This window comes from Vulpes lagopus, chromosome 2 (genome assembly GCF_018345385.1).
Source record: "Vulpes lagopus strain Blue_001 chromosome 2, ASM1834538v1, whole genome shotgun sequence".
Lineage (NCBI taxonomy): Eukaryota > Metazoa > Chordata > Mammalia > Carnivora > Canidae > Vulpes > Vulpes lagopus.
Window position 1 is genome coordinate 22,346,236 of NC_054825.1, and position 22,594 is coordinate 22,368,829.

Below are 22,594 nucleotides of genomic sequence, written 5' to 3' on the forward strand. Positions count from 1 at the left end.
AGCATGCCACCATCCTATCATTAAGGCCTCCACAAATGTATTAGAGCCAAATGTATTTCTCTATCCTGATACTCTGTGTGTCCTTACCCATATTTTAAGCCGTAGCTAAACTCAGAGACTTTGTCTCTTCTGACTGCTCTGTGAGCTTTCACACCTCTGCACTATGATCCTCATGTTCCCTTCTCTTAGGAAACCAGCTCTATAGCTTTTTGTCACCATCAGAATCAGACATGTCTTCTGGGATTTGTCTCGATGGTCTTCTTTTGTAAGAATCTCTACCTGATTATACTTTTCTTTCATGCTCCCTAAGAGATTTAAACACTTTTCTCCGGCTTAAACCTTTGTCTTCCTTAGCGTAACCATCTGTGTACAGTGCTGCCTCTCTACTTGACTGTGAGCTTCCAGGGCCCAGTACCAAGTCTCATTCTCCCTTTGTGTCCTCACAGCACAGATTTTTTTTAAATCCCTGCCTCTTAAGAAGGCTTAATAAATGTTTATTGAATTAAATGTGTAGAATTTTATAGCTGCATGTTCTTTCTTCTGAAGAAAGCTCTCATTTTCTGGGAATTATAGGAGATTCTTATTCTTAGATTCATGACCCCCCTAGGATTCAGGAGATCAGTGATATCATTAAAGTTCTATTTATTGTTTTATGCTCATAGATTTTATTAGATCAAAATCTTAAAGAATTCATGGCTACTCTAAAGAATGAGAACTTCTATTTAAGTTAGAAAGTTGAATAAATGCTTTCTGAGCCAAAGACACAATCTGGAGTGTGTATATTTTTAGGAAAACCACTGTTGTAAGTTTGCTTCTTTTCCCTAAAACTGGAGTGCAAAGAAAACAACTCAAAACAAAACAAAAAAAATTGCTGGCTATTGAACACTCCTCTTACATTGTATCCAATTCTTCAGTCCCCTGAAAGATTGTTCCAGATCTCGTCAGACCTTATAATTTTTTGTGCCTTATCACTTCTATCCACATCTTTAAAAATATCTAACCAACTGGTCTCTTGCAAGCAACTATAGTAAGCAGAGAAGAGGCCATTTGAGATAGGGCAATGAGGAAACACCAGGGCATGCTGGAAGTTGGTGAGAAAAGATGGAGGTAGCCAAATTTAGCCCCTGAACCAACCTACTGGCATCATCATTGGGGCTTTGCCATTGCTCATTCAAGCTAGACTGTGGCCCACCCCAGGTAGGTAGAATTTATGAATGTTAGTATGGATGAGTTCAGTATTACAATGACAAAAACACCTGCCCAGGCCAGCCCTGAATCAATAATAACTGAGAGAAATACAGAAAAGAATGCCTTGTTTTATAGACTAGGGCCTGTGTCATCATCTGCATTGTTCAGGATTTGGAACTATAGACCTTCAGGAATAGAAGAGACTTTAGGATTTTATAGTCCAAACTGCTCAGTGTCGAAGAGCCCAAGGCCACACTTCTGTTTTCCTTGGGATTAGAATCTACTTCTACAATAGGACACAAAGAAAAAAATGAGGCAAATCATTAATAATTTAAAAATGAAAGGACAGGTCTTGTTTTTCTAAGATTTCTCAGAGAAGATGAGATGAGGTGAAGGGCAGTGGCCAGGCCAAGGGTTCTGGTAGAACTCAGGTCTCCCTAAATGTCCACAAGTTCTGCCACAGTTACCCTAACCTAAATTCATCATTTAAGAAGAATAGTAAGATTATTAGACAAGTTTCTCCTTTAAGAAAGATCCTCAGTAGCCCTCTACCAAGTTGCTACTAAAGAATTAGGAGAGACTACTCATGGGGGAGGGGGGATATGTGTATCCTCTTCAGGGAGTGGGTGAGGGGTGGGATGGGAGATATATTGCTGTCCATCAACCTTCCATCCCCCTTCCTCTGGGATACATTTTTTTAAATTAGCAAAGGAAAAGTCAGTATACTATGTTCTTTCCTTACGAAAAGGAAAGGAGAATTCCTATCCTTCTACTTGGGAAGTGTGGAATAAATGTTGGTCCAGTAATTAATACACGTTTTCAAAAATATATTGTGTCAAATCAGGTTTTAGGGGTTCCTTAAATGTTCAGGATTTGGTTTCTAAATCATATATATACATATATGTATATTATATATATGAAGGTTTTATTTATTTATTCATGAGAGACACAGAGAGGCAGAGACACAGGCAGAGGGAGAAGCAGGGAGCCCGATGTGGGACTCAATCCAGGGACTCCAGGATCACACCCTGAGCCAAAGGCAGACGCTCAACCACTGAGCCACCCACATGCCCCTCTAAATTATATTTTTATATTAATTAAGGAAAACATGCTGGCACCTTCAAAGGTGTCATATGTACAAATACTGGCCATAATGAAGATTGCCCACACGTAAACTTAGGTTGCTGTCATGTTAAGACCATCAAATGCACACTTGGAAATAAGGCTTGTCCTGATGTTTTGCTACAACAAAATATTTTTGGCTGGCTTTTTCTGTTTCGCAAGAGAGCACTGTTAATAGCCACTTGCATACTGGTGTCTCTGTTTACATCTATGAATGCTTTTGTTTGGTAACCCAGTGCAGAGGGAAGTTGGAGTTAGATGAGGGGAAAGATCGATCGACATTTTCCTTGCCTAGCGTCCATTGTGATACTTGCTTCCTGCCCTCCAACTTTACTGAGGAGTAATTGACAAATATAATTGTATATATTTAAAGTAGACAATATAGTGCTTTGAGATTATCTATCTATCCATCTATCTATCTAGATATCATGTGATGCTTGTAAAGATCGAGATAATTAACACATCCATCACCTTACATAGTTCTCTCTCTCTGTCTCTCTTGGGTTTTTTGTTTTTGTGGGTTTTTTTTGGGGGGGGGTTATTTACTTTTTTGGTGAGAATGCTTAATATCTTTTAGTGACTTTCAAGTGGACATTATTGTATTATTATAGTCACCTTGATGTATATCAGAGCCTCAGAACTTCTTATAACTGAAAGTTTTTACTTCAGATCCTTTGATCTGCATCTCCCCATAATCCCCTCCCAGTCCCTAACAACCACCATTACATTCTGTCTCTGTGAAATCAGTTTTTATTTGTTTTATATTCCGCATATAAGTGATACAAAATAGTACAAATTTTTTTCTATCTGGCTTATTTCACCTGGAAAAATGCCCTCCAGCTTCATCCATATTGACACAAATTGCAGGATTTTCTTTTTAGTGCCTAAATAACATCCCATTGTGCATATATATATATATATATATATATATATATATACACCACATTTTTCTAATGTGATGGCTTCTTAGCTCCTATGTATAGAGGGGTGGGTGAGAGGCTGGAGTTGGTGGAAATATTCAGTAGGAGCTTTGGAAGAATCTGGGAAAAGGGGTAATAGTTTTGTGAATCCAGATAGTGTAAATTTAGCTCAGTCCTAGGGAGGAAGCCTGTGATCACTTCCCTGAAGAACCTCATTCATCCCTGCACAGACCCTGGCACTGTTTCTGGCACACTCTTGCCATCTAAAGAATGGATGATTTGAAAATAACAACTTGGTGGGTTAGCTTCACCATGTTCTTTACACATATGGACAAAGCGGCATTCCCCCCAGTAGTTTTGTAAGCTGTGGATATGTCAGGAAGGAGCCACAACAAAAGAAGAGGACACATGGCATGTGGTGACAGTGGCTCCCAGACTAGTTGAGGAATCTGCAGACATGCCATGTGGAAAGTCTTAGAAATAATGGTGCTGAGGTCCTGGCACAGTGTAGGTAGAGGTTGTTAAGCCATTGATATTTGGATTACAGAAATTTAAAGAAAGTACCTAAGATCTAAAAGGGAATGTAAAAAAGCTATTACCGAGTGGTCATCAGTTACTGTTTGGAATCAGGGATATTTTGGTACTATGTAATGAAAATGAGGCATAGAAAGAAACAAGATGCTGATGAGTATTCCATTTTGTGTGTGTATGCATCAAAACAGCCTTGCTCTCATTGATTGGATTTATAATTAAATTCTATGCAGTTGGGCTCATAGAATTAAATCTATACATGGAAATTATTTACTGAATGAATAAAAATAAATTACTATTTATGTATTTTAAGTACATATAACATTTCACTCGATGAAAAAGTTTCACTTATATTTTAAATTTGAAAAATGCACAAAAATAGTAGACAGTGAGACCTGAATAGGGAGGCAATTGCATTCTCCCCTTTCTCTCATCTGATACTGGTAGTTTGGGTCATGGGCCTTTAACAGGTACTAATTCTATTATATAGTATTGCTAATTAACCAGGACAGAAAAGCCAAGAGATGACAACAAACCAGCTGTAATACGATGAGGCATCACTATCCAGGAGTGGGGGTAAATAATGCACATAGACAATGAAGGGAAAAAAGAGGGGGAGAGAGATTGCAAGGAATCGATTGGAGACATAACTAAAGGTTAGCGGTCCTCCCTTCTTTCTTGCTCTCATTCTGAAAACAGAAGATGAGATTGATTCAAGCAGATATACTTTGGAATGCCAGAAAGGACACCTCTTCTGGTGCAGTATTGATAAACTGCCTGAGTGTATCAGTGGCATTTTCGTTTTACTAGCCCCTGGAGAAGAGTCAGGGAGTGGATTTTTACCTCCCTGCCCACCTGCCTGAGAATTGCTTAAACAATGTGTGTGTGTGTGTGTGTGTGTGTGTGTGTGTGTGTGTGTGTACGCGCACGCGACGGGCTCCAAACCATTACCTACTGGGTTAATGGGTTCCTTCTCCTGGGCTCTTCTGAATTCCCTCATCAGATGGATGGGAGATGCCGCCTATGCCCAGCTGAACTTCATTATTGAGTTTACTGCTGTATTGTATCAAGAGAGCTACTACCGAGAAATGCTTTCTGCCCACACCCCCATTTTCTTGGTGGGGGATTTATAGGTCCATTTGGCAAAATCATACCAAGGTAGAGTGGCAACGTCACTTTGTGTCTTCCAACAAACAGCCACCCCGCTGTCACTGATCAGCGATCCTGGGATGGCGGTGATTGAAATTTAGCACTTAGAGTGACTTAATTGGCACGCAGACCTGTTAAGCATATGCGCCCACCACAGGTGCACCATCTGATGCACCTGTAGGGTGCCCAGTACCTCACACATGCTCACATTTTGCTAAAGAAGCAAGTTTTGAACAGGTCCTTGAGGAAGGCCTGCACGGTGTTTCAGGAGAGGGTTGGCCTTAGAACACAGGTCCTCAGATCTCTGCCTGTCTTTGGGTTACCTTAGCTCTTAATTCCTTTGAACTTTGGACAAACCTGAGGTTGTGCAGTTCCAGTTTGCTTGCTGTGAAAGAAGTGTTTGGAATTGGCTCATTGATGCTTGTGCCTTCAGTAAATCTAGCCCTGTGCTAGCAGAGTGGAACTTGGAAGGGCTCCGTACTCCTTGGCAGCTTGCTGCCTTGGAATTCAAGGTTACAATGTTCTGTGCTCACTGTGACTAGAACTGATCCCTTGGCTTTCAGGGAAAATCCTGGAAGTCGATGTCAACATTTTTCTGCTGAGTTGGAAACAGCAAGACTGGGCCTAATGTCCTCGGTTATGTGAGGCAGGAGAGAAATAGAAATCTCAACGGAAAACAGAGCAGACCCATTAAGTTCTTGTCCTTACATAAGAAGAGTGAGTGAGGGATGAGAACTCACTGGGTAGGAACATACTCCTCTGTGGAATCTTCCCAAGTGTCCTGGTGCTCATGCACTCCAGGGAACGGGGACCCTGGTCATCACTGCAATTGCTGGAGGAAGCAGCCTTTTCAAGCTGCCATGGTGGGCATGAGTGTCCGCGGGACTGAAGAGAGCTAGATCAGCTGTGCATCAGCCTAGATTTTCTTTGATGAGCTTGTCCTGTCCTAACTGGATCATAGACTACCAGGCCTCATCTGTAGTTATGTTCTCCTCGGGCATCAGGCGAAATCCTGGGTTCCCAGTAAATGTTCAAGGAGTGTTGAATGCTGAGAGAAGGAACTACATAGTTGGAGTTCCTCTGAGTGATCTTGAGAATAGCAATGGGGTCAAATCAGAAAAGGGTTTGCTGTGAAGCTAATGAAGCTGAAGTGTCAGTGTCCTGGGACCTGTCTTAAACATTTGAATTGGTGTGTTTATATTCTGTCCTTTACAGAGGGTTCCCCAAACTGTAAGCTTCAGGAACCCGTAAAACACAAATATGTTCCTGTTGAAATGTTCTTGCTGGGCCCTCCTGGAAGCCTCTGGATTCCATCCAGTGGCCTTCCCAGAAATTGGAGAATCAAAAGAAACTGATAAAGCCTACAAAGGAGAAGAAAGGGAAGGGACTGACATGTAAGAACCCCATGCAAAGAGCATTTATTACCTATTTTAACTACTTACAGCAAGACTTTCTGGGTGATAGCATTTACTGCCCCCGCCCTCTTAATAGGTGGGGATATTGAGGTTCAGGGAAGGTAAGCAACCTGCCCAGTGTGTCACAGCTACTAGGGCTGGGACCTACATCACTGACCTTCCTCTCTCCTGACCATCTGCTCAGGGGTTCCTTTACAGGGTGCATATTTGACAGCTCTGCTAGCCTTTGCCAAAAGCCGTAAACCTGCCAGGGTTAGGAATGCCTGGATAGGCAGGTAACTCTTCCTGGAGGACAGAGGGAGAAAGTTGGGGAGAGGATCAGGCCTGAGCATGCAGAGGAAGGCACTAGCAAACCCGTCTCCAGTCAGTGTAAGTGATGCCCTAACAATTCATTCAGTTGCGTTAAGCACCCATTAAAGGAGTCCTAAATCCTCCCTTGGGCCATTTCAGTTCTATGAGATTGTAATTGTTTGAGACTAACCATGATTTCTTCTTTTGCCTTCAGGTGATTCTCATTTTGACAAAGCTCTATGACTATAACCTGGGGAGCATCACTGAGAGCTCGCTTTGGAGGTATGTAGATAAAGTGAGCTAACGATTCCTGTGTTACTTAAACATGACACCCATGACTGCTGGTCCACACTCCCTTTTTCCTGAGGGCAAGGATTTTTGGGTCTGTGTTGCCATCACCTCATCTGTTTGCTGTTCCCCTTAGTCATGGGTTGGGGTTTATCTCCAGGCAGGCCAGATCCTTACTTCTCTTACAGACTCCTTGTTTGGGTCACAGGTCTTTTTGCTAAACTGTTCAAGTTGTCTTTATGCATTTTGGTACCTGCAGTTCTCACTGATCTGTGAACTTATTGGAGCAGAAGCAAAAGAATGAAGGTGTCTTTGCAGAAAGGATATCTACACCACCTCTGGGTTTATGGTGCCCAAGCAACCTACCCCTGTAGCTTTTCCACGGCTTCCCTTCCTGGCCCTCAGCTCACTAGCACACAGGTGTACAAACACACTTGCATACATGCCCTTGTCTCTGGGATTCACACTGTATTACCTCATACATTTAGGCTTTGCAATAAATTCTTTTTCAGATGAATGCTATAGATCCTTTAGGATCAGGCTAACTCATTGAACACCAGCACAAATGTGCAGTTGGGCTGAAACTAGGGACAGGAAGGTCCTCAGAAAACCAGGCAGCTATTCTCTCCTTTTGTTCTTGGGGACTATATGTTCCATTGTTTCTATTTCTGAACATCTGCTTATTGGTCTCATCCTGATGGGATCTTTGCCACCCTACATCATGTGTCCACACCCAAACCAACCTCAAGCACAGAAGGGGCTTGGTTGATGAGGCCAGGATCTTGTGACAATCCCTGAGCCAGGGAGAGGATGGAGATGACCCAATGGGTAATATTCAGTGATCACTGAGTTGGTATCCAGTCCAGAGTCTGATCGGTCAGTGCCCTGGTAATAGCAGTGGTTTAAATATGTTGAATATTGCTTCTGATCAATCACCCCACACTTGTGTGTGCAGACTAAGTGGGAGAGGTTATACTAATAACAGAGAAGCTGGGAGTAGTGTCTGGGCAGACACAAGCCAGCTGCTGTCCTCCTCATGAGATCAGGGGATCTTCCTCACCTGTCAGTTAATATGACCGGGAGAGATTAGCTGTGGGCCCTCAGGCTGATGTCTAGAGAGAAAGACCCCAGTCTGCCCTTTGTGTCAGAGGTATATCCCTGCTACAGAGAACAGTGACTGGTGGTAGGGGTGGGGGTGGAGGAGTAACTGCACTGGCTTTAGATAAGAGCAATTTGGTTGCAAAATAGTAGCAATTTGGTTGCAAGGCCATGTCCCCCTAGGGCCATGCACTTGTCACCCAGAGGAGGATCATGGACTCCACGCCCTAAAGGAATCTACCCTGCAAAAGGATTGTGCATTAAATTTTGTTTAACCTGATGGCACTTTTCCATTAGGCTTCCCACTGTGTATAAGAAGCCCCAAATAAATTGTTAATGTGCTTTAGGAAAACCCCAGCAGAACAAAGAAAAGGATGGAACCCTGTTCTGTGCCTGTTGGGAAGGTGTTTAGATTATTGAACTCCTCCCCCTACCAGAAGGTTAATTATGCAGAGTTTCTACCCCAAGGAAATGATGTAACTAAATTAAAGTGTGGGAAGTTTGGTAGGAGCCTCACAAAGTGCGATTCTTTAATGCATGAAGGGCTTGCCACTTGCTCTGTTTAAACTCAGGACCCCTTCATCAGATTCTCTGTGACTCTGAGTAAGCTTATGCTTTTTTGATAGATTTCTTTAATGTATGTACATACATGAAAGTCAAAGCCAGCTTTTATTCCGCAGCGCATCTGCTGTATAAAGTGTAGTCGGCATATTAGAAAATTAAAAGATAGGCAATTCTGTCTCAATGGGACAGAGGCTATTAGCAGCCCTAAGTCTCAGCCTGAGCAGCGGGAAGGGCGTGCCCCGGGGACCGAGGCGCAGCATGCCCTAGACTGCTCCTGTACCTCTCGTGGGACACTGTGATGGTGCCGCAGCCTAGGGAGAATGTTCTTTTCTCATCTTAAGGGGGAGAGTTAATAAACTAAAAATAGCATCACACTCCAGTAATACCAGGACTTTCTTCTGAAGGAGCAACATCCCTCGGCTATTAGGTTGAGGAGACTGTGGCAGGAATGATCTGAGGACCCTTCAGTCTTCAGATGGATTTCGATGGAGGATATATACACATATATATGCACACACACACACACACACACATACATGTATACACATATAATATACCTACATGTATTTAGTTCTTTGATATATCCACAATAGTGCTGTATATGTCCTATGTTACACATGTCATTTGTGGCAAATAACTACTGTGGGTGCTTTATATCATTAGAACTATCATTTTAATGCTTTGATAGAGGAACCCATGGCTTAATGAAAATATAATTTAGAAAAGAAAAGAGGGAAGGAGAAAGAGAAATATTCAGAATGCTTCATAAATGCTTTGATAGGGCTTGCATTTTACGGTGGCTCATGATGCCATGTTTGGTCTTTAGGGGATCTCTTTGGGGGGTGTTAATACAGAAGAGGAAAGGGAGAGGTCTGGGTTAGTCCTGCTTCGAGAAAACTAGTGCCAAGGGTAGACTCATTTTCTCCTGTATCAGCTCTTATTTTCTTCTCAGAAACCCTGCTAAAAATTGGGGACTAGCCAGGTTTCAGGTATTCTCATTACATCCCCAGCACAGAGCACTAGACTTAGCCCACAGAAGATGTTCGGTAAGCATCTGTTTTTGAACAGACCAGTGAATACTATAATGTCCTATTCTTTCTTACTCATTTCTTCAGCAAAGATGTATTGATGAACTCCTTTAGGTCTTAGATTGTTCTGGTCCAGGGAGGAGGATGTGGGGTGTACATAGATCAAGAGTGCATAAGCCCTAACTGTCCCTCGAGTGTTCATTGTCTAGAGAGGGCGAAGACCTGTGGACAGTTCAGGTGAGAGATAAGTGTACTTGTATGTAACATGCCTTCTATAATTGTTTGGGAGCGGGAGCTTTGCAGCCACCTGGAGCTGCTAGATCCCAGAAGAAGATAAATCCTACATAAACAGACAAACTGTCATACAGCCATAAGTGTAATAAAGACGCGAGATAAGTGTTGCTTCTTTACTTTGCTCATGTGTGTATTTTCTCTCCTCAACTAGACTTTTTAAATCCTTAAACCCGGCACCTTTCTGGTTTAATGATAACGGCGATGATTCTGCTGATAATGATGATGATGACAACATTAATAAAAACTAACTTTTATTGAGTGGTCACTATGTGCCAGGCACACAGTTAAGTGCCGCACGTATAGTAATGCATCCTCTTACTTCATTTTTATGGTGTGCTCAAGGTCATACAATTAGTAAATAATAGTCCGCACACTTATGGGGCTGTTAGTTAATAAACTTCAGCCATTTCACCACTTACCTGTCTTCTGGAGTCCCATCTGCCTTCCAGTGACTCTTTTTGGACCTGAGCAAATAAGCAAACAAAAAATTTTAAGACATTTTTTTAAAGATTTTCATTTATTTATTCAGAGAGACACAGAAAGAGGGGCAGAGAGATAGGCAGAGGGAGAAGCAGGCTGCATGCGGGGAGCCTGATGAGAGACTCTTGATCCCTGGACTCTGGAATCATGACCTGAGCTGAAGGCAGATGCTCAACCACTGAACCACCCAGGCGTCCCTAAGCAAACAAAACTTTAATCATAATTATACAAAATGAATAGAGTTTTCAAAGCACTGTGACATTCTGAGCAGCTTCTTACTATCCCAGAAAAATACTGGGTAACAGAGAAATGGCTTCTTGTCCAACAAATAGATGCAAACACTTTTTAAACGAGTCCTTATTCTTTCCAAGTTTTTCCCACTGAACAGTGAGAAGGGGTCAAGTGGCAAATGCCTCAGAGTGTCAGGATAGGAACCAGGCCAAGAGGCAGCTGACCTTGCAGTGATGTCCTAGGGCTTTACACCTTGCTGGATCAACAAGCCTTGGATGACAGGGTGAGATGCTGCTGCACTAAATTAATGAGCTTTTGCTCCCAGTTGGTCTTGTCATTGATTATACCTTTAATCTTGGAGCAAGTTGTTGATTTTGTTTTGTTTTGTGTGGTTGTTCACTCAGGAACTCAAACTGAGAGGAAAGGGGAATGGTCTGACACAGAACAATTAACTACAGCTCCGAGAATCTTCTCCACTTTACGGTGGATTAAGCTTTGAGGGTTGGGATTGCTGGTGGTTTTACCATATTGGAGCAAGATAAGCTTAAAGGTTGAGATAAATAAAATGTCAAAATCTAGATACAGTATCTCTGAGAAGAAATATATTCATTTTTTTTTCCCCTCTAGTTCTGGGGTAATCAGCACTTTGCTGAGGGAGGCTTAGCTGGTGAGAAAGCCCTAGGCAATTCTGGAAGGAACAGAAAGGATACTCTTAAAGGGACAGGCAGCCTGAAGTGCCTCGTCCTCTGAGAGCTTGGCTGATAGGGCTTTCTTCCCTTCAGATCCAGCATACCACCGTTTCAGATTGAGGTGAAACACAAGCAAGTGTCTGAGCACATCTCCAAATTACGAGCTTTTCAAACAGTAGTACCTGCTTTCTGGGGACAAGGAGCATGTGTAAGGTAGTGAGAATGGTTAGGCTTTCTGTTTGAGTCCACTCTGGGACCCAGCCTTGTCTCCTTGTCACAGGAGCAGCTTTATTTCTTCTTGGGTGTGACACATAGCAATTATCAAGAGAGGCTTTCCCGTGGAGTCTCTGTGGAGAGAATGTTCTTAGAGTGAGTGCCTAGAGGCAGTGTCTGTGTGGGGTTGGCAGCAGACAGTGCTCCCTGGAGAGCCTCCTGGGGTTCAGGCTGATAGAAGCTGACCTGAAGTCTGTGACCGCGCCAGCCCTGTGGTGGATACACCTTCGCTGGTCCCCTCTTGCCTTCCCCCTCTTCATCCAGGGGAATAGCAAAGAGCAGCTTGGGACAGGTTGTTAGTCCCTGCTTTGAAGGATGCATTGCTACAAAATTTAGCATTCAGTCACCTACAAAACTAAAGATATAAACAGGGATACCCACCCTACAAAAAAGAAAAAGAATCAAGCTAGAGTATGATAATTTCCCCACATAGGGACTCTTCATGTCACACAGCTCTGATGATGTTACTCATCCCTGTGCATGCAAATGTTTAGCGCCTTTCCAGGGGCCCCAAGGAGAGAGCCAAGCTCCCCAGCAGGATCAGGATGTGCTTGGGATTCTGGAGTCTGGATTCTTTTTAGCTTTCTAAGTCTCACGCCCTTCCCCATATTTGTGTCGCATGAAGTTGCTTGTCGCTCCTGGAGTTATGAGACTATTGTATTAAACCTTCTTGGTATTTTTTTTTAATTAGAAAAAAATGTAATATATGCTTATTATAATGAGCCAAACAATGCGGGGACAAATAAGAACGTTAATAGTCTCTTCCCACACAGATTTAGCTTTCTTGAGGTCAGTGATGCTAAAGAGTTTTCGGTGCTTCTGTCCATATTATTATGTCCCAACTCAAAAAGGTCAACAGAGATGTGTATATATATATGTATGTCGGGATCAGTTTTTTGTTCATTTAAGAAACTAGGAGAAACTATTTACAGAATCCGATAACCTGTTTCACTTAACAATGAGTCATGGATGTCTGTCCAGTTGAATATATTAAGAAGACAAAGTCAGGTTTATAAGAATCAGATTGTATGGATGTTGTATGCATCCTAACTTAAGTAGTGCTTTGTGTGTGCCCAGAAATGTTCTCAGTGCTTTTTACCCTCCTATCAACACTATAAACCAGGTACTATTAGTATCCCAAGTTTACAGATGAGAGGAGTGAGGCTTGGAAAGTTAAGTAATGTGCCCAGCATCGTGCAGCTGGGACATGGACCCTGGAAGGATCCTATTAATGCCTGTGCCGCACTGCCTCCCCATTACCCAGTGGATCTTTAGCTCATGTCCACTATATTTGCTATTACATGTAGCACTTCAATAAACATAGTTGTAATCATGTCCTTACATGGTGGTAATTTTCTTGCTATAATATACTCTAGAGTCCTAACGGTGATACTGTGGTATCAAAAATGTATGCATATACAATGGTAATAGATACCTGAGATGACTTTTTTTTAAAAAAAAATTGGAACAATTCACACACCTACAAGCAGTAATAGATTATATATTTCCCAGTGATTTCACCAACATTGGAGATTTTCTATTTAAAAATTGAATTTAAGATTTTAATTTTATTCACTTGAAAATTTTACTAGTCTTTTCAGTGAAAATGCTGTGTTGATCTTCATGTGGTTTACTGGGTATTTCTGTGACCACTAGTGTTGTTGAACATTTTTTCATGTTTATTGCTCTGTGGCTCTGTAGAACTCCTGTTGCCACTTGCCCCGCCCCCCCCCCGCCCCCCGCCCCAGGAAAGGTAAATTGTTCCTTCCTCATTAATCCTGCAGCTCATTATATGTCTTTGTCTTAGGATGGTTATCAGATAAATATTTATTTGGTTCAGTTTAAAAATATTGACTAGCCCCCTATTCTGTGCCAGGCCAGGCACTGTTCTAGGCAGACACTGGGGAAAAAAAAAGTCCAAGTAAGAAATTGTTTCTTCCCTACAAAGACTGCAAATCTAGTGAAGGGCAAGCACTCAGCGGGTGATTATAGAAGTGTGGTCAATGCAGCACACAAGTTATGCACGAGCTCTTATCAACATTCATCTATTTCCATACTGGCCTGGAAACTCAAAGACTGTGACTGTGTCTTAGTTATTTTTGTTTCCTTGACACCTAAAATAGAAATTGGCACATATTAAATATCATTACATGTTTTTTTGCTTAGAAGGAGTATATTAAGAAATGGTTTAGGGTTTCTGAAAACTGGGTCTGTGTCTTATGCTTGTTTATATCCTAAATAGTTAACCTCATGTCATCCACATGGGAGATACTGTTTTGAATAATGTGGTGCATGATCTTGTGAAATGCCATCACACTCGATCAAGGAGTAAGAACAGCCAGTGCCAAGTGGGAAAAGCCCAGATTCAACTTTGGAAACCTGGTTATGTCCATAAAGGACCATGAATGCTTGTTGGCCTCCTCAATTCTGACAAAATCTTCTGGAATACCCACATGGAGGCCGTTTCTGCAAGGATCAGGCTACATTCTGCCTATAGACTCTAGACCTCCCTGAGATCTCTGTGAGGGTCGGGCCTCGGGCTGGACCTCTGCACTCATCATTTGTCTCAATGGTTGGTTCTGTACTGAGTCCTTCATTTTTCTTTTTAGCAAGTAATGGATTGGATACACTGAAAGGCAATCATTGCCCCGATGTTCTCGTAACTTTCTCATTATGAGCCCAGGAAACAAGAAATTTTTACTAGAGAAAGCAGAGTAACTAACATTCCAATATCAAAGCTAGTTATAGACACAGTAAGTACTTAGAATGTTAATTCTCATTTTAGTCCAGTGTTTGAGTACGGAACTCTATTCTGGACACAAATAAGTTCAGAAGATGCACAGTTTAATTATCATATGTAGCAACCTATAGTCTCACTCAGGCAACACAACTCATATTTCAGATCTCAGCCTAAATACCACCTTATTTCTAATAAGCTATTTATATCCATCTTATTTAAAAAGAAGGCCCTTGTTTTTGTCTACCACACATCTTTGTGTATTTCTTTCAGTACACGTAGTGCCCTATAATGATTTTATTACTTGTCTATTATCTAATGCCCATTGCCAGAATATAAGCTCCCTGAGGGCAGAGACTTTATCTTTTCCACATTCTGTTTTATCTCAAGTGCTCAGGAAAGTGCCTGGCAAACTGCCATTTAAGAGAGATTTGTCAAATTAACTGAATGTATAAATAAGTACAAACCTGGAATCCTGCTAAATAGTGTGAATCCAGATATGAATGAGATCTGATTGTCACCCGTAAGCAACTCACAGTCTGGTGGACGAGACAGATAAATAAACGAGAGATTAATGTGTCAAGGACCATAATAGAGGCACCGCATACTCTGGGCTGGGGAAGGGAAAACTTCAGAAAGGGTACCTGATCTGACTCTCGATGAATAAGTAGTAATCGGGCTAGTAAAAGAGGCTAATTATTTATTTTTTGAGTGTGTACCATATCCCAGGCATCTTTACATGCTGGTGACAAGGCATCTTAAGTAGACTACACAAGATCACAGTATAGTCTGTGTATGGATGGAGTATTTGGAGATGATATTGGAAAAATAGAAATGGGTCATTTCAAATTCATCTGTGCTAGGTATTCTAACATTTATCCCAGAGGAAGTAATGCATCATTGAAAGTTTAAAGCAAGGGAAAGACTCGATGAAATGTGGCTTTTAGGAAAAAAAATTATCATAGTATCATATTAAGGATTCAGTTGGAAAGAGCAAGACTGGTGACCAATGAGGCTAGTAGTCAGTAAAGTAAGACACAAAAAGGACCTGTCTTTTGGCAGAAGGCATGAAGAAATAAGAGTATGGGATGTCGTGGGGGTGGTGATTCTAAGAAATCTTATAAAATGAAAATGAACAGGACCAGTTGGATGAGTGAGAAGGTGAAAGGAAGAGACATTTCTACAATGACTTTCCAGCTGTTGTCTTGGATAGATAGTAGATGATGAGGTCACGTACTGCATCCACCTGTTCTATTGATGTTTATTGAGCACTTATAACTGGTGAATGAGAAAAGGTTATGGAAACAACTCTTCCAAGGAAGAAGCTGTGAAGAGAAATAAAGAAGAAACATAATTTTCCATAAAGGAGGTCATAGACTAAAGAAATATCTTCCTTTCTTAGAGAGAGGGCACCTCTGGCTATGTTTTATGGGAGAATAAATCAGTGGAAAGATGTTGAAAACGTAAAAAAAAAAATCTCAGAATGAATCAAATTGGTAGAAGGTTGAGTGGCAGAAAAGATATGTGTTGGGAGCTTATAAGGGGGGATTATCTAGCTATGGTAGATCAGGATGGGCTGAGGGGTGAGCGCAGGGGGAGCATTTCTTTTCCTAAGCAAGGAGGCCAGAGTGGGACACACATAGATCAGTTTTCCTGGGAGACCAGGTTAACTCCTGGTTCCTGACATTTGGGTTTATGGCGAGTGAGAAACAGACTTGAGAAGAGGACCGAGACTTTGGAAGAGGTGCTGAGGAGGCATGAGGCAGGATGGCTCAGGGGCCTGCACATGCAATGCTGGGCGTGCTTAGATCCCCACTGTGGCTATAGGCTGTGCTTTCTCTGCAGTGAGCCCTGTGTAATACTCAAGAAGGCAGTTGGTTATGTAGTTCCTGAGAGATGCTGAAGAAAGACAACAGGGTGAGGGAGCTGAGGAGGTTACAGAGGTAGATGAAGCTGGGGGCTGGGAGGAGGACGAAGAGTGGAACAGCGGGACCCCCAATCCAAGAGTGTTAAAAGCTTACAGAACACTTAAGAAATAATATCCAGAGGAGTGTGACTTTTTATGTTATTAAACTTAGTACATATCTAGCCCCCAGGGGACTTTGTGAAAAGGAAGTAGAGCAGGAGGAGTTTATCAGAAAAGCCTTTTATTAAAGGTATTGTTGAGAAATCCACTCAGCGCTGTAGGAGAAGGAGCTGCTATTTTTCTGCGTGTGTTTGGAACAGCTGGATCTGCTTGTCAGGTCCCCCATGTTCCTAGGTATTTGTGAGTGGCAACTTACCTCCACATCTTTGGGCAACACTAAGCAGCCTCCTCTGATCTGGTTATGGTAGATATTTCTCCAGGCAGCTCTTACTGCTAAGACCTAAGGCTTGTGTACTAACCACATCTGGTGGACACTGTCATAACTTTGTTGAGAGAGAGAAAAAAGGAGACAGAGACAGACACCAGTTAAGATGTCATATTGAAATGATGTTGAGTTTCTTTTGTTCGCTTTTTTCTTCCTTCCCATAATTTGCTCCAGAGCCCATATCAATGATTTGTTCCTTTTATATTTAAAAGTCTAGCTTTGGGACTTTAATTTTCTGGATTCTAAATTGATGTTGTATTTGGCTTCTCCCATCTCTTTGGATAACCATATTCCTTGAGTTTGATCACTTCATTTACTAGGATTCTCAATAAAGGATGATCATTATATGGTCTAACCATGGTGATCTACAAGTATGTAGGTTCTTCCAGACAATGAGTGCTCTTGGAAGCCTGGTCCATATACAGGTCAGTGCTTGGGCTTGGACGTTGAAATGCCTAGGCATGAATCCAGGCTCTGTCCACTTACTAGCTCTGAGGTGGTGAGGAGGTCTCTTAATCTCTCTGTTCCACTTCCTCCTCAGAAAAAAAAGGAGTTGTAATAGTATTTATCTTATAGGATTATGGTGACAATTATGTTAAATGTGTATCACCTCCTAAACACTCAGCAAATAATGCAAAATAAGCAAAAACACTGGATTTTATATTTCTCTGGTTGTTTTTGCTTGAAATACTTTTTTCTGTATTCAATTTATCTTATATATAATAATGATAGCCCTTTAAACTGGCTATTTACCATGTGCCAAGAACTTCTGTAAGAGTGCTTTATACATATCGACTAAGTTAATTCTTCCAATAATGCTATAAGTTGGTATTATTATACCCATTTTATAGATGAGAAAGTTTGTACACAGAGTCATAAGGGTATGAATGAGAAGGGTATGAAGAGAAGAGATGAATCCAGGCATTCTGGGTCTAGGGCCCAGGCTTTGAACCCAATAGGGACTCTCTCTTCCCTGTGACCCCTTCCCTGACCACTCCCTTTCATACAGAGAAGAAATTACTGCTCCTGTGCCAACTCTTAACTGTCATACATGTTTTCCTTTTTGAACACATTACTTTGAATTGTAAGTACTTTCTGTATATTTATTCCCCTTACTGGAATATTTGGAAGGTTGCCTGTCATCTTATTCTCTTTTATATCCCCAGTGCCAAGCACAATTCTTTGCCTATAGTATGTGTTTCATTAAAAGGAGCACCAGGACAAATATTTTGGGGAAAGAAGATTTTTAAAAAATGCTATCACCTGTGGGCTTAATTAATTGGTATAAAGCTTGTCCCATACTGTATATCACAGATAATCAGAGGTTAACTACCCTCTGTCATTGAATTCAAATGTCTGTTCTTGCCATAATTTATTGACATTGCACATGAAGGAGGTGACAAATATTAATTTGATTTCAGCATGTAGTTTGACACTGTTATGTCACATGTCTATAGCAATGCTTCCATGAGTGTCAGGAGTTGGTATGATAGTAAAAGGAAGATAAATTATTCCCATTCGTGTCTCCTGGTTGCATTTCCTTCAGTTAGCATGAGTTGTTTCAAAACAAATATGTGTTAGGCCTGTTTGAATTCCTGATCCTGAGTGCTGCATGCTGTGCTGTCACCAGAGAATTAACTCTAGGTAGAAGGACATGGGGCAATCATGATAGAGCAGGCTCCCTGTGAGCAGAGACCAGGGGAGTTGTACATGTCAACAAAGCTGGTATCCAGGAGCAGGGGCTTGCCCTGCATGTCATAGGACAAGAGGAATGAACGCAGCATTATTGGAGAACTTTAGAAAACATTTTTTCTTGGTTCAGGTGAGGTTTCTGAAATACTGTTCATCCATAAATCAAGCTGGGCACTTTCGGCTCCATGCTCCTCTTTCCAAAGGGAAATGGTGTGCCGAATGAAGAGTTATTCCTCAGCACGGCTTTATTTCTTCCTCCTGCTGGGATGTATTAGCAAGGTCATCACCTTTGGTTTATTGGCTTCAAACAATCTGTGATTGCAGAGGATTATGACTTCTTAGCTTGCAGAAGCAGGAGATGCAATCAATTCATGAAAGGCACAGGACTTTTTTTTTTTCTTTTAAAAAAATGTATATTTATTTCTGCCAGCATTTCTGGGGACCAGGACTTAAAAGAGCTTTTTGAAAAGAATTTATCTTTGAGTGTCCTGCTTCTTCGCCCCTTTCAAATAAGAACATTAAATCAGGCCAGTGTGAACTTAGCTTTAACACTTTGAGTTTGAAAGAAGTAAGAGGACTTGACAAAAGTCTGTTTTCTCCATCCCAACTCTATACCACATTAATTGGGAAATTTATACTTGCTGCATTATGCATTATTCCATATGCTTGGAAATAATTGGGGACTTGGATTAGCCATGCCTATAAATAAGTTGATGCATAAATTCCTTTCCTTGGTGGAGCAAGATTTTTCCATCTGAAAATCCTTAGAACTTGATTAGATTTATTATGAAATTTGTTCTCTCAATTTCCCAACTTCCTAGATCACCCATTCTTGATTTATTATTGCCTACTCTCAATTGGGAATCTATCACTTCTGAGCTCAAGAGTATCAAATTTAAACCACCCTCTTCATTCTATATTGCATGGGACATTTCCTCTTATTGGGTTGCAGAAAGTAATCCCAACAACCTGTCTCTTCAAAACTTAAATGAATGTTATACCATGGACACTATACTTTTACAGGGTGACAGTGGGTCCCAGCCTATAGCGATCAGAGTTTTGCTGACATCAGGTGATTCTAGTTACTGCTGCATTCTTGATAGAGGTCTGGCCTCTAATTTCCCCTTCTTGGCAGCTCTGCAAAGAAGCTGATGCTCTTGATGCTGAGATGACATATGAATCTATGGGCTCTGCCTATATCTACTATATATATATATATATATATATATATATATATATATATATATTTTTTTTTTTTTTAAATTTAGGTCAGCTTCAGAGTATCTATAGAACTAAAACATCCTTACTCAAAAGGGCTCTGCTTACTTATTCATTGTTTAAAACCAACGTGATACAATTGCCCCTCCAATCACTAAGAAGCATTTGGGATTGGGGAGGGGGGTGACTGAAGTCTGTTACTGTCTGGACTCCAGTCAGCATGGAACAGCTAAGAATGCTGCCTCCATTATAGTCCTGGTTAGCTTAGCTTGGCAAGCCAGCATGGTACCCCAACGTACATCAGTTTGCCACCTTTGTTCTTGGGCACTAATTCATCTGTGTTCTTCATCTTTTCCAGATACAGCTCTGCAGGGTATATTCAGACTGAAACTTAGAGCAATTTCTCTTATTCCAGAGACCCATCGTAGTTGGGCAAAGGTCAAGGTACAGAATCCAATCTAGTTTATAGTGGCAGACATCAAACTGATGGATGTGGGGTGTGATAAGCCCTGAAATAGGCCTCAGAGGCTAGAGCAGATTTAGATTGTGGATTTTGGTTCCTCTTGCCTCTAGTTTGTGGGCTAGCCTTCTTCATTGATTTGACACTTTCTGTCACCAATAGTTTCTGTAGCCACTGGAAATAATGCTGCCCTTCCTTTCTTACGGATTCTTTATCCTCGTGGAGGAGATAGACTTAAGATGTGTAACTACCCTCTTGGGTCCTCATTCCTCTCAGGGAACACACATATGCTAATTTAAAATTAGATTGAGTTTTTTATTGTATTTAACCAAGGGCAGAGGTTTATGAAAAATAGAGTGATCACCAAGAACTGTTAGTGATTTTGCCTGGGTAAGATAGTCTGCTACCATATCTGAGAAGTCCAGTATTATGATTTTCCAAGATGCTTTTCGAGTTGAGGCTTACATTATATTCAACAACAACAGTCTTTGCACTTGATGCTTCCTTTTAAGTTTTCATTTTCCTCCAGGGCTAATGGCAAATCTATCATCATCCTGGCCACATCTGATCTATGGAAGAAATCGGGGTTCACTAAATCCCTGAACAATTGCTCTGCTTCCAGCTTCCCAATATCCATGAAAACCTCATTCCCTCTAAGTATATCTCATGTTAGTTTGCTATGAGGAACAATGTTTTTGAAGCTCCAGATGCATGGTAGGGCTCATTAAATGTAAGTTCCCTCTATCAACAGTATTTTTGTACTTTATTCTTTTCTTCTGGCTGAAGACATTATTTTCAAGCCTCTGAAAGTTGCACCAGGGCTAAGAGAAACCTGCTTTCAGATTTCACTCACCAAATCTAGTCTCCTGTCATGGACTTGAGTGTCTCCTCACTGCCTTCATCTCAGTTTTGTGCTCTTTTCTGGGCATAGGATCCTGGTGTTGTGAGTTAGTAGCCATCCTGTGGGTTTGCCTCAGAAAATCATGCAACTAGTAGCCCAATATATGACCCAGGATGCAAGTAGACATAGGAAGGAAAGAGCTGGGCAGCCCGGGTGGCTCAGCGGTTTAGCACCACCTTCAGCCCAGGGCATGATCCTGGAGACCTGGGATCAAGTCCCACATCAGGCTCCCCGCATGGAGCCTGCTTCTCCCTCTGCCTGTGTCTCTGCCTCTCTCTCCTTCTGTATCTCTCATGAATAAATAAATAAATACATAATCTTAATTTAAAAAAAAAAAGAAAGGAAAGAGCTTGGTGAAATGCCTATGTCACAGCTGATGCTTTGAGACCAAGCTGAAAGTTAGAAAAGAGGGGAGTTGATTTTTGGCAGGAAATCAGCATTTAAGAAGAGTTAACTTCCTGAATCATACTGCAAAGATCACTTTTGCAGATTTTCAGGAGGTAGAAAAGAATAGTTAACATTCAAATATGGTCCAATCAGAGGTGTGTATACAAAAGAACAGAACTTTAAAACAAAACAAACCAAAATAATAACAACAACAAACCTACAAAAAAAAAAAAACAAAACAAAAAAAACAGAGGTTACAGGCTGCCAGTTTTTAAATTTAATTCTTATGTTTCAGAGTATTTTTTAGAGATGTTAGAAATTCAGGACCCCTGGGTGACTCAGCAGTTAAGCATCTGCCTTCGGCTCAGGTCGTGATCCTGGAGTCCTGGGATTGAGTCCCATATCAGGCTCCCTGAATAAAGCCTGCTTCTCCCTCTGCCTGTGTCTCTGCCTCTCTATGTCTCTGATGAATAAATAAATAAAATCTTAAAAAAAAAGTTAGAAATTCTAAGTGAAAATTGAATAAGTTTTATGTCCTTAGATTTTCCTCAACCTTTTGCAGATACATCAAAATATTAAATCTGTTAAATCAATACTTTAGTCAGTCCCATGGAAAGTAAATAGTCTGTCCTGTGCATGTTTGAAAGTTGGTATGAACACATCCTGTGCTCTCATCTTAGCACTGTTCTTACTAATTAGGTGATCTTAGCCAAATCATTTTATTTCAGAGTCCCAGGCTCCTCCTTTACAAGAAGAAAAGTATGTACTACATGGACTCTGTTTTTCAGTATAGCGTTGGCATTCCATATCTCTGAGAATTGTTGCCCCAAATAGGCCTCATATATTTTGGACTGCTAATGAGGAAATATTAGTACCTTTATTCTAGGAATTTTTTTTTTTTTTAGGAATCTTTTTTCTTAAATGTCTCCATTATAGTTCATTGCTAGTTGATTAGAGGTAGAGGCTGGCAAACTCACTCTGGTTTTGCAGGTTGACTTTATGGCCATTAAATTAGAAAACCTATATCCCAAATTATTATAATAGAAAACAAAGAATTACCTTGCTTAAATCACCTTACATCTTTGACCCTTGATATCCATATCCTACTGAGGATAATAATAATTCTATCAATAAGGAGTTAATAAATTTTAAGAACTTGTCTGTTGGGGCACCTGGGTGGTTTAATGGTTGAGCCTCTGCGTTTGGCTCAGGTTGTGATCCCAGGGTCCAGGGATTGAGGCAGCAACATATACCTTTGCTCCCTTGCAGGGAGCCTGCTTCTCCCTC

General features: G+C 41.1%; 1 protein-coding gene across 5 annotated transcripts in view; it reads left to right on the plus strand.

Annotated features, from left to right (window-relative positions):
- Window positions 1-22,594, plus strand: part of SORCS1 (sortilin related VPS10 domain containing receptor 1) — a 495,497-nt gene that overhangs the window by 177,154 nt on the left and 295,749 nt on the right. For all 5 annotated transcript variants that reach the window (XM_041746197.1, XM_041746198.1, XM_041746200.1 and 2 more), the window contains exon 2: window positions 6,831-6,898. In XM_041746197.1, coding sequence (XP_041602131.1) covers window positions 6,831-6,898 — 68 coding nt within the window. The remainder of the gene's footprint in view (window positions 1-6,830; window positions 6,899-22,594) is intronic.